This window comes from Leiobunum rupestre, chromosome 8 (genome assembly GCF_980474605.1).
Source record: "Leiobunum rupestre chromosome 8, qqLeiRupe1.1.hap1, whole genome shotgun sequence".
Classification (NCBI taxonomy): Eukaryota; Metazoa; Arthropoda; class Arachnida; order Opiliones; family Sclerosomatidae; genus Leiobunum; species Leiobunum rupestre.
The window spans coordinates 23,874,988-23,887,910 of record NC_143391.1 but is presented as its reverse complement, the minus strand read 5'-3'; the positions used below and the strand labels follow the sequence as shown (position 1 = coordinate 23,887,910).

The 12,923-nt window shown below is 42.3% G+C and overlaps 1 protein-coding gene across 1 annotated transcript in view; it reads right to left on the bottom strand.

Moving 5' to 3' along the window:
• Positions 1–12,923, bottom strand: part of LOC149932811 (contactin-4-like) — an 85,515-nt gene that overhangs the window by 19,469 nt on the left and 53,123 nt on the right. Inside the window, exons 5-8 of the mRNA XM_090157493.1 lie at positions 9,210–9,491; positions 4,078–4,344; positions 3,444–3,788; positions 137–619 (exon numbers count right to left, since the gene is read on the bottom strand). Coding sequence (XP_090013619.1) covers positions 137–619; positions 3,444–3,788; positions 4,078–4,344; positions 9,210–9,491 — 1,377 coding nt within the window. The remainder of the gene's footprint in view (positions 1–136; positions 620–3,443; positions 3,789–4,077; positions 4,345–9,209; positions 9,492–12,923) is intronic.

Genomic DNA, 12,923 nt, shown 5'->3' with positions numbered 1-12,923 from the left:
TTTTACTCCTTCGCCCGTTTGAACTAGGGACCAGGGAGCGATGGGACCGTGCATTTAACTAAATGGGCTTTACGTCAGTCGTTAAGGAGATACGACGAAGGCCCTGACGTTAAACGAAATGGAGGCGTCCCCTCACCTGTTACTTCGCAAGGATTTTGCGTTCGACAAGACTCGTTGCGGACTTGACCGTTTGACGTGTCGTAGACGCTGACGATGAACTCCGTATTGGCGTATCCTCCGTTGAAGCCGTGCACCCACTGCAAGGTGACGGTGTTGGAGTTGATATTGACCGGGGCGACGTGGGAGGGCGGGTCGGGCGCCCCTTTCTTGACCAATTTGATTATAGTCTTCTCGTCGTCTCCGATTAGATTCCAAGCGCGGCAAGTGTAGTCCCCGTAGTCGCCTTCCGAGATGTCCCGAATGGCCAGCGCTCCGGCGAAAAGGTCGTTTCCCAGGCTCGTCACGTTAGTCTGATAGGCTCCTTGATACTCCAAACTTCGCGACTGGTAGAACCATTCGAAATTCGGTTCGGGGTAGGCTTGCATTTTGCACACCAGAACGGCCGTTTCACCCACGTCGAAGGCCACTCTGTTGTACGTGTGGCGAACCACGGGAGAGTCTGAAAATTGATTTTACATTTAACTTTTAAGAAATATAAAACGTATATTTATTTAGACGTAATCGATCATTTTGGGGTCCTTTTATTAAAGGGGAACGGTCAAGCTTTAACCAGTTAGATAGCCCTATAGCCCGTTAAAAACTAAAATTTATGGCGAAAGCCGCGTAAAAAATATTAAGTGGTTAATTTATAATAAAATAAAGAAATTTCAGGAAATTGAAAAGCGCGCGGCCGCCGCGACACCTGGTGAGAAAACGGTGAGACAGAAAAACAATGTAAAAGCGCGCGCTACTGAATACGAGAAAGATTTGTTTTGCACGCGCGGCGCGTTCCAGATATACGGGACCTAAGCCTAAATTGCACGATTCTAAAAGTTAGGATAGTTTGGAAATCGCTCACTAAGGTGCTGCTGGCGCTGGCGATACACCTTAAGATGGCGGCGAAAATTCAAGCCCAAATACTTGGCGTTATTTTGAGTTCCAACTTTTTAGGCCAAAAACTTTTTTCAAGACAAAATAAGGTACGTGATCTTTTGATACGCAAATAAGGCGATATTTTAAAAAGCTTGGCCGTTCCCCTTTAAGCAATTTAAACGTTTCTATTAATAGAATTTAAAGACTTATTTTATTTACGATTTGACAACAATTACGTTGGCAAATTTGGTCGTAAAACGCGAATGTAACCACGATTTAGAAAGTACTTTAAACTCGATCAGAGATGGCGAAGTGTACAACCATTAAACATTTGTAGTTTATGAAAACTAGGTCCTAATTTCCATAAAAATGAAAGAAGGAAATTTGGGTCTTTTAGCGAGCGTTAACAGCGAGCTGTTATCAAAACTTTAAACAATGCCATCCACGAAAAGAGCGCGGAAAGAGTATAATTATTTTCGGTGCCCTGCCCAGATAGAGAAGAGCGGCGCGCGTCAAGCGGAAATTATATTAGCGCGCTCCGGTCGCGGCCAGCCTATTAAAAGGCCCCCTCTCATTACCTGACAAGAATTAAAAATTGACCAATTAAATTGTGACGAATGCTTCCCCCTGCTCGGAGTCCGACAAAAAAGGGGCCGAAATGAATTCGGCTCCTTTCGTTAGAGAGGGGGGTATGGTTAGCCAAAATATCCGTTACTGGCCCCTTTCCTCTCTTTCGAGTCGAGTGGCTCCAAATTACGAGCCAGTGAAATAATAAGTCCGAAACCTAAATACATCCCGCACCACCCACTGTAATCTGTTCCGAATCTCCTTTCCGCCTCCAAATTGAAATTGCTTCTAACGACTTTTTGAGTGTTTCGGCGTGTACTTTTCAACGCGACACGGCGATTATCCACTTCAATATCAACCAAATATCACAGATTCTAAATAAAATCTTTCCAGAACACGGTGTAAAACGAATTAATAGGCGAAACTATGGGGGGCTGAAAAGATGGTAGTCACGTGATTTTGTGGAGAACGGCAACGCCATCTATTCTAAGAATTACGAACTATTATTAATTTTATTTGGCTAATGGCGGTGGAAATTTTGATCAATTCATCTAAATTATCAAATTATTATGATTATATAAAACATTTTGTAATGGAAAAATGGAAGTTAATTAGCTGTCTGCAGTATCTGGATGGAATGATTTTTTCCTTACCGTCGCACGGCCAACTATGAACACGAGTTACCGAATCGAAGTTGTTGTGATATGGTAGTCAAGTGATTTTGTTTTCCCATGTCAGCAAGTTGGACTACATAAATCTTCGGTTTACTGTCTTTCACTGGAAGTCGGCTGACTGCATGGCACACGTGTATTGCAGTCAGCCGACTTCCAGTGAAAGACAGTAAACCGAATATTTATGTAGTCGGCCTTTAAGACCAAATTTACTTTATAGATTCGCCTATTAAATAAGAGTCAAAGATCGGCGAATAAAACGACAATCTAATCGATTGACTCTGACGTTGCTTTGTTAAAAATTGGTGCGCCAAAAAAAAGGAAAGACTAATTGAAAGAAAATCCTCGGTTTAAATTTTATAAACGACCCTTTTGACTAAACTACGAAATGTGATCCCAAAAAGTTCTTTTAATTTGACACGGGCCGCGCGTTGTAAAACACCTGGTTTTACGACAAGATTCGGCTGGTCTTATTATCGAAACCATGAAGCTATTACTGTTATATAATTAAATTGGGCTTGGGAGCTTTAGATTTGGAGGTGCCTTTGAAAGAGAGAGGGCCTTTTAAAACGTCCGAATGAGGAACATCTCCCCGAAGTCCCTTCAGACGCTATGTAAACGTCCAATCCTTTTTCGGAGCTTAATTAGTTTTAACACACCCAGCGCGGAAACCCCCTTTCTCCGTCTGGCTCTCCACGAAAACGGTATCTCAAAGCTCATCCCGGTTCCTGGCCTTCAACGTTTTGTATCGACCTTTGCCTCCCACCATAAAAAAGCGGGAAATTCGGAGGACCGGAGATGGGATGTCGAGACGAAATATTAAGGGTCTTCTCATTGCCTCAGCTTCTCCCAATCCCTCGTAAAAATAAAGGGCGCGAGGAGCCCGCTGAAGAAACTATTTTTACGGCACTGTTTACGCCTTTGAGTGGCTATTCTCGAAAAGAAAATGATCGTAAAAAAAGTCAGAGAGGAAGCGAATGAGAGTGACTGCGTTTGCCAGCCTTCTCTCGAAATGTAGGACCCTTCCATTCCCGTAATACCCCCATTTAAAGGCTAGACCTTTTTCGCATTTCACTAATATATTATTATACCTGGTTCTAAGACGACATTTACCCCAAACTTTTATTTATTTGAAGGAAAAGACTCGAAAATATAAACAAAGACGGAACTCACGCTCAATGTGGACCACAGTGTGCGAAGAAGCCGAATTTCCAACGCCATTATCGAAAACGCAAGAATATTGTCCTCGGTCGCTCGGGTCCAGAGTGTTGACCCTTCTGGCCGCTCCGTCGAAGTTGAGTGTACTTTGGACGGAGTAAGCGTTGTTGTCCTCGATGTTGTCCGTAATCGTCACGCTATGCCGTCCTTGTTGCTCGTTTAGAGCGATCGGTTCTTGGTTGTGGAGCCACCTCACTTGAGGTTTGGGTTTGCCGCGGGCTCGACACGTGAGGCTGAAATTCCTGTCCCCTTCCTTCTTGATAATTTGCGGTCTCGGAGGAATGCTTATCGTCGGAGATTCTGCGGGGAACATCGAGATTTCAGTATTTCCGACGTCGAATCTTTCGACTTAGCCATTTATCGCGACGTCCGACGCGTTTCTAGAGGGAACGTCGTCGAGCGCGTTCGGAAGTCGCGATGGCCGGCTAATGCTAGGCGCCCATTGGCTCTCCGTTTCGTATCCGTCCTGCCTTCCACAAGGAATTGTCTCCGTTACGAAGCGCAGGCTCGTGAAAGGTAGGACGTAGACGTTACGAAGAGCAGTGAGCGCCTGGCTTAAGTTGGACGATTGCAAAGGCGTGTCACTTACCGTTTACGGTGAGATACACCGAGGCCAACTTTCCTTCTCCGAGAGCGTTTTGAGGTTGACATAAATAGCGTCCCTCGTGACTAACGTGCGCCGAGATCAAAGTGTAGTTGGCCCTCCTGGCTAGTTCGATATTCTCTTGACCTTCCCTCCACCATCGGAACTCGGGATGAGGCCATCCGGGAGGCTGGGCCGAGCATGATAAGGTGAAAGGTCGTCCGGCGATGGCCACCGGATTAGTCGGGTGAATCTGAGCCTCTCCCGGTTTATCTGCGCGCGATAATTGAGGAGTAGAGAAAACACACGTTTCCATTAGTATTCCGTCGAGCCTGGCGCGTGAACCCAATCGCCGCGCCGAAACTTTCCATATCTAATCGGCGAAATGTTTAATTCAAAAGACTGACGCCGTCCGAGCAACTAACTCGTTTTGATTAATGAGTTTTTAATAAGCGAAAGGGCGCTCGCTATTTCTAGTCTTAGGCGCGGGTGGGACGATGTTTTCCGTTATGTCGCTACGCGGATTAAAAGCCTCGTTAATAGCGGGGTTTGAACGAACCAAGCTGGCCTAATGGGCGCGCCTAAAAGATTCTTCCGCGGCACGCGCTGCGTCCAGCCAGAAATCTATCATTAAAAGCGAAAGACTGATGGAATTCTACTCGCATAAGTAGCCCCCCCCCCGCATCGGTCACCTTGGAAAAACAAAAAAGGGGGCCTAATAAGAACGCGCCGACGAAATGGATTTCCCTTCAACTATAACCACCGACTTCAGCCACTCCGGAACTTATACAGGGTGGAAGCCTCAGCCGTGGTCCAGCCTCGGTACTTCTCCTAGTACACCAGAGTACCGCGGATGGAACACTTCTACAGGCGCTGGTAGACCAAAAATAGACCAATGGGAGAATTTCAAGCTTCAGCCGTGGTCCAGCCTCGGTACTTTTCCTAGTGTAAAAATCGACCAATGGGAGAATTAGAAGCGCATCTTACAAATGCTTTTTCGGGCGATTCGATAAAGATGCGCATATAATTATCCCATTGGTCTATTTGTGCAATACCAGCGCCTGTAAAGTGTTCGACCCGCAGCACTCTGGTGTACTAGGAGAAGTACCGAGGCTGGACCACGGCTGAGGCTTCCACCCTGTAGGTTCCGACTTACGAAGTTAGAGAGAGTTCATACGCGGGGGTTAATAAATCGCGTCTAACGTCTGGCGAAAACCTAAACGGGGTCAAAAAGGGATCGAGGAGAGGTATCAGCTCTAGCGACGCGCCTCGCAGTTAGGCGTTCGGCTTTATTGTAATGGAAAAGAGTCGTTAGGGGCTCTGGTTACGCCACCAGCATGCTTAATGCACCGGGGCTTCGTATTTGTCAAAAAGCGCCGATTGATTTTACCCCACTGCCAGCCTTCCGACACGATGTCGACTAATACGACGGCGGTTTTGGGAAGAATAATCTCGCGGCCGCGTACCTGCAAATCGGCCGCTTATCTCGATCCGGGGGAACGAACTGATCCAGATAAGAAAGCCCCCCTCCTATTAGACGAAAAAGCGCGGTTTCAACGGGAGCTCGTATCGGGGTTTAAAGGGGTCCCGCCAAAAGCGGACTAGAGCTCTTCATTATCATCAGAAATTCATTAAAGCGCGAGACTTAGCGCACCTAGATTAACGACACTGGACTCGCTTTTCTCTTTACTTTTTTTTGTTCTATTTGAGGTTACTAGGAAACTGCGAGCTTTCCAAAAGTGTAGGGCCAAATAGTCGTAACAATTTAGAAAACCTCCTTTTGTGGAACGACTAAATTATTCATTGGACAGAGATGGAGCCACCAGCAGGGTTGCCACACGTCAGGGAAAACAGGGAAATCAGGGAAAAGTCAGGGAATTTAAAAATGGGCCTAAAAAGTCAGGGAAATGTCAGGGAATTTTAAGAATTTGTAAAGATTCAGTGAAAAGTCAGGGAATTTAATTTTATCTGTGCACTTTTTGAAGGTAATTTAACTCTAGATGTATGACAAATTCCACGATTATCATTTATTTCCTTGAATGTTTGGCTAATCTTTTCAACATTGCAATAACCTTTTTACTGAAATATAAGTCCATCCAAATTTATTAACTTCTAATAAAAGTAAAATATAAACGAAAAATTTTGCCCTTAATAAGTCAAGGAAAATCTCTTAAAATGGTCAGGGAAAACAGGGAATAGTCAGGGAATTTGAATCTGAAAATTTTGTGGCAACCCTGCACCAGTCAATCGAATAGTTACTCCGCCTCTTCCCATCTCTCTCGCTCAAAACTTGAATATTCATTCGCTTAAACGAAAACATTAACTTCTTCGCGGGCCCGCGACCAACATTTTGTCGTACTTAATTTGATCGTCTCCTTCCACTAGAGGAAGCGAGCGCGTCGGCCCCTAATCAAATATTCAAACTTTTAAAAAGGAGTGAGAAACGTAACCGTCCGCCTAAGTGATCTTTTAAGGACGACACGCCAACGAAAGCGGACCTAGCTATTAATAGTTCTAAAAAATTTAAACGCTTTCGAGTTTACGTTAGAGACGGGAACGCGGTTATCATCCCTTTTCGTTTTATTCGAAGCGCTTTGGCGTTAAACTTAAAAGGTTCGTTTTCGCATTTTTTAAAAAGAGATAGCACATACGTTTATACAGGGTTGCCACCATATTTTCAGATTCAAATTCCCTGACTATTCCCTGACCATTTTATGCTTAAAATTCCCCTACTTTTTACAAATGCTTAAAATTTCCCGACTTTCTACAAATGCATAAAATTCCCCGACTTTCTACAAATGCTTAAAATTCCCCGAATTTTTACAAATGCTTAAAATTCCCCGAATTTTTACAAATGCTTAAAATTCCCCGAATTTTTACAAATGCTTAAAATTCCCCGACGTTTTACAAATGCTTAAAATTCCCCGACGTTTTACAAATGCTTAAAATTCCCCGACGTTTTACAAATGCTTAAAATTCCCCGACGTTTTACAAATGCTTAAAATTCCCCGACTTTTCACAAATGCTTAAAATTCCCCGACTTTTCACAAATGCTTAAAATTCCCCGACTTTTCACAAATGCTTAAAATTCCCCGACTTTTCACAAATGCTTAAAATTCCCCGACTTTTCACAAATGCTTAAAATTCCCCGACTTTTCACAAATGCTTAAAATTCCCCCACTTTTCACAAATGCTTAAAATTCCCTGACCTATTCAGCCCATTTTTAAATTCCCTGACATCACTCTGATTTCTCCGTTTTCCCTGACGCATGGCAACCCTGTTATAAAATACGTGAACCAATAGGAAATATATTTAAAAATATATTTATAAAGGCACGACTGTTTCGAAACTTAGACAACGAAAACATTTGAAAAGGCCTAAAATTCTAGTTTCCAATTCATTGGGTAGAGAAGTTGCTAAAAATGTTTTCGCCTACAAACTGTCAGATAATTCCCAACCCAATCTATCGAAACTCCGGGTATTCTCGCGAGACAACTCCGTCGTTATCTACAGCCTTCTCCGTTTTTATTATAAACAAGAAAAAAAATCCGAAAGACGGAAGAGGAAAAGAAGCAAAACTTAACGAGAGAGAGAGAGCGTCGGACGGAAAAGAAGGAGAGGTAAATCGAGATCGTGATTCGGCCCAAAGCAATAACAGCCATTTTCGTTACGGGCTCCGTGCAGCCTTTGAACGCTTTATCAGCCTGAAAACGGTTGTCAGAGTCAGCTTTCAGGGAGTCTATCCCCTCCGAGAGACGAAAGGGGGCGCCTTCGGATAAACGGCCGGATACTCGCAAACAAAGATTGACCGGCGAGACACGAGAGGGGGGCGAGAAAAGTAACTCCTTCCGCCCCCTCGACTCCCCGCCGAATAACATCTCCTCCGTAAAAAAGCGATTCGCCAAATCGCGTCAAGAAGAATGAAGGAGAGCGGACGAAGACTTATAAAAGGAGTAGGAGTGAGATACATTTATAGGACCCTTACTGGGATAAAATATACTGCGGGAGGAGGCGGGAAACGACCAAGTGATTCCGAATGGGGGGGGGGATGAATCCCGAAATGTCAATTGAGGGGGGAGGGTTGAACGCGCCGCCGAATGGAAAAAGGATCGACTATGAGAGGTCCCGAGCTATACAGGGAGTTTCAAAAGGTTATGCAAAAACATTAAGGAGTTGTAGGGGGTGAGTTGAGAAGTATGTTTTTTTCCAATTTTCCTACGATGAGTTAACAGAGCGTCAGAGAGCTTCAAAGTGTGGCCTACTAGCCCCTGGAAGTAGGCTGCAACAAGCGCAAAACCAAGCCGCAGGGAAATGCGATTTCAGGGGTACGATGTAATTGTGAGAAATCGCGGTCCCCTCACGACTTTAAATACTGTTTAAGTTTACCTTTTTTTCGCTGGTTACCTCGATTTGTTTACAAAGTTCTTTTTTCCTATCACACGAGCCCAAACCTTAATGTTCGCGTTTCCCTGCTGCTTGGTTTTGCGTTTGTTGCAGCCTACTTACAGGGGCTAGTAGGCCACACTTTGAAGCTCTCTGGCGCTCTGTTAACTCATCGTCACCTTAGCCACCTGGTTAAAACCGGTTATAGCCACTTGAAAAATCCAGATTTTTGTGGCTTTTTAAAAAAAAATTACGAATATTTTAGTAAATTAATAGTTTTTATTTAGAAATTTAGTTTATTTTTTGTTTTATATTTATAAACCGGTTTACTTTCACCAGTTTTTCGGTAGGTTTAAAGTTCCAAAGTTCGCTGCCTCGCTTCTGTCGGTGCGACATACACAAAAACTAGGGGGAATTTCCCGAGGAAATCAAAAGAATTCAGTTATTTTATATAGTTATTTCGCTTTATTTGTTTTAGTAACTGCAGACAATTTCTACTTACATAAGTAAAAGGTACTGTTTATATTTTAGCCGGTTATAACCGAAAAAGACGGTTATAGCCACTGGTCTTAATTTTTTCAAAAAAAAGCCGGCCTTTTTCCAACAATGATACTTCTCAACTCACCCCCTACAACTCCTTAAAATGTTTGCATAACCTTTTGAAACACCCTGTATACTCGCGTGTATCGATAGCGGTCGTCGGAGTCGTTGTTTAGTCGTTCTTCCTACAGAGATGAGAGGCATAGATACTTACGAGTGATGTGGATGGTGACGCTGGCGTTTCCAGTGACTTCGCGTTGCAGAAGAGATCCCGATGGTTGTAATATATTGGAGGCGATGCAACTGTAGCGTCCGGCGTCATCCGCGGAGGGCGACTCCAGAGTCAAAGTGTCCCCGTTCTGTCGGAAATACGGGTCGTCGTCTTTCTTCCACTGGACGGAATAGGGCGGGGGACTGGCGGCTACGTTGCACTTGACCGTTAACGAATGTCCGGCTGATACTTCTTGCTCAGCCACCAAATTAACCTCGGGTCCGTCTGCGGAATAAAAAATAACATCAAATCAGTTCCGGTAGATTAATATTATTTAAAATGTCGTTCGTAAAAATCAAACGATAACTTCGTTATACCGGAAGTTAATAATGCATTCCTTACGAGATAAGTATCCATCTAGGTCGTAAAAATTAAACATTTACTTTTTCAGGCTCGATGCTGATTCCATTTGGCGCGAATTTCCAAAGATGAATACTTCTTACGCAAGAGATATTATACACTTATGGTTATATCTACGCATTTAACATTTTATGAAAACCTAGGCTTAGCTTAGGATAGAGAGATGAGTACTTCTTACGTAAGAGATATTATACACTTCTGGTTATTTCTACGCATTTAACATTTTATGAAAACCTAGGCTTAGCTTAGGATAGAGAGAGATGAGTAATTCTTACGTAAGAGATATGTTATATACTTCTGGTTATGTCTTCACATATTCAGGGGCGGACTGCTAACTTTGAGGGCCCTGGACTAACGCTGTTTGGGGCCTACCCAATTTTGGGTTAGTTGTGCGGATTCATTCGCCATTTTGTCCAAAATTTCTTTTCTTTTTACCCCTTTTTAATTTTTAGTTTAAATGGGCTTTCGTGTAGAACATAGTGAAGCAGACGCTATTTTAACAGGGTTGCCATGCATTTTTTGTTCTAAATTACTTATATTACATTAAAAAGGCGTGGCAACCCCGTTAAAAAAGCGTGGCAACCCCGTTAAAAAAGCGTGGCAACCCCGTTAAAAAAGCGTGGCAACCCCGTTAAAAAAGCGTGGCAACCCCGTTAAAAAAGCGTGGCAACCCCGTTAAAAAAGCGTGGCAACCCCGTTAAAAAAGCGTGGCAACCCCGTTAAAAAAGCGTGGCAACCCCGTTAAAAAAGCGTGGCAACCCCGTTAAAAAAGCGTGGCAACCCCGTTAAAAAAGCGTGGCAACCCCGTTAAAAAAGCGTGGCAACCCCGTTAAAAAATCGTGGCAACCCCGTTAAAAAATCGTGGCAACCCCGTTAAAAAGGCATCTGCTTCACCATGTTCCACGTGCAAGCTTCCGAAAACCACCGCTTGAGGGAATTAGGAATAACACCCATTGTTTTATTTATTTTTTGACCGTGATGGGGGCCCTTTAATTGAACGAAGCCCTGGGCTGCAGCCCATAAAGACCATGCCTAAATCCTCACCTGCACACATGTAACATTTTATTAAAATATAGAGCTTTCAAATTTGAAATATGTACTTAGCTAAGCATAGCTTTTAATAAGAAATTTAAATGCGTGCATAAATTAGTTTTCGCGTCTTTAAAATAAGCGCGTAGAGAACTTCAAATAGCTTTCTTTTAGAAATAAAATATTCAGTTAACGTGATTATAATTATGAATCCAATTTTTACGAATAAGAAATGAGTTTGAATTAGTAGATGAAAGCGGCTGGATGTGACAAATATAATAAAATAGGAAACAAGGGAATTCCCAGAGCGTAAGATTATTTTTAATTATCTCCAATATCTATAAGCGTATCATCGCGAAACAAGGAACGAATTAAATTTCCCTCTGGAGTTCAAAGTTACTCCTATTTAATTTAATATTATTCGCGGCTACTTCTAACGCTAGGAATCGTTGGAGTAGGTCTTCTAATAAATACCAATTAAGGACAGATTTTCTCGCACGCTGGTTTTAAATAACGCTCGAATTTCATTTACAGCACACCCCGCTCTTCGGGGAGCGTCAAATTACCAATTAGCGACCAAGGTTAACTTAAAATGGTTGATTATTAAATATAATAGGGGTGTTAGGCTAGCCGGCGATACGTGAGACGAATTCAACCACCATGTTGAACCAAAATAGAACCATTTTACCCTAGAAGCGCGCCTACACTCAACTACACCGGCGTAGTAAGGGTTAGAAAAAGTTCGGGGAAAACTCTTTGATATTTTTCTTATTTCTGAAATAGCTTCTCGATAAGTAACAATCTTGTAAAATATAAGCCATTGTAATCGCTTTTGGTAAATATTGTCGATGGGTAAACACTAGGTGAACACGTAATCTAAATTAACGCGTAGAGCTTTGTATAGTCGATAATATTTAATAGCTAGATTCGAGATCCCAGACTTCTAACATTGACGGGTATAATCGCGATTTACGCTAAAGACCGATTAAACAAAATATATTCGGGAGGAAATTTGCTTCAATTTTAAGATTTCCCCCGATTACGAGCTACCGCGTATAATACGACAATAGATCTCTGTTTATTATTCAAAACAAAACTCGGGTCCAAACAAAAGAGAGACGGCCATTTAGAACATTGCGAAGCGTATTAATTAGGTACAGCCCAGTTAAAACTTGAAAGTCGCGATGCGCTAACTAACATCCAAATTGGATACTAAACAGTCGCGAAATAATGTACCGAAAAGTTTCGACATATCACCAACTAAGGTCTATTACCGGGTTAAGTCTCGACGAAGGGTTAGGACCCGAGGCGCGACTATTATAAGGGAGTAGACTTTACCATTCCGTGATTTACGGGTGAAGAACTCGATTAAGGCTGGTCGTAGCTATAGGCAGAGAGTATCGCCACGGGGCGCTATGGGCCAGTCGAAGAAAAGTTGAGAGCTAAATCGGGACGTCGTGTTGTTGTAATTAGATTTACGTAGAACTACTATACGAAGACTTTATTATTTAATGACGCTATTAGGATAATGGAGAGAATAAAGAAAAAATATTCAAGTCCCTTCGCGGAGACTAGGAACTTAATTAAACTAGCTAAAGGGCAGCGCCGGATCCTCCCTTTCACACTAAAACCTTCCTCTTCTCATCTAAAAATTATAAGAGAAAAATAACGCGTACAAAGGCTAGAGGAGAAAAAAACTTATTTACATAAGTAATTTGACAAAGGAATAGTTCGCGTGGGATCGACGACTTCTTAAAGCCGTTAGAATTTACAACGTTTCAATATCGTTAATTAATTTCTAAAAGAAAGTTGTCCGAAAGTCTTTTACGATAATAAATCGTAAAACAGGGCCTATTGTTATAAAAATAATGGACGAAATTGGAAATTTCAAACTGACTAATCCGCTACCAATTATTTCAATAAAATAAAAAATTGTAATAAACTTTTTTTTTATAATTTAATTCTTTGAGCACGTTTTGAGATAAATTTTCCAATGAGAGTAGAGCTAGTATATTTAATTTGCTAAGATGTGATTTGAGGGATAAATTTAATTTGCTTTTAAATTAAACCAAATTATTTAATTAAAAGTCCAATAAAAAAAACTACCGAATGCGAACAAGCCCGATCCGTATTAGCCTTCAATTTAAAAAAAAAAGACGTTGGCAATTTTTTTCTGGAACCTCGGCTAGGAAACTGATGTTTATTTAAAAAAAGAATAAGAAATTTCGTCGAGGTATCGCGAGCACGCGAGAGATGGCGCTAGGGAAG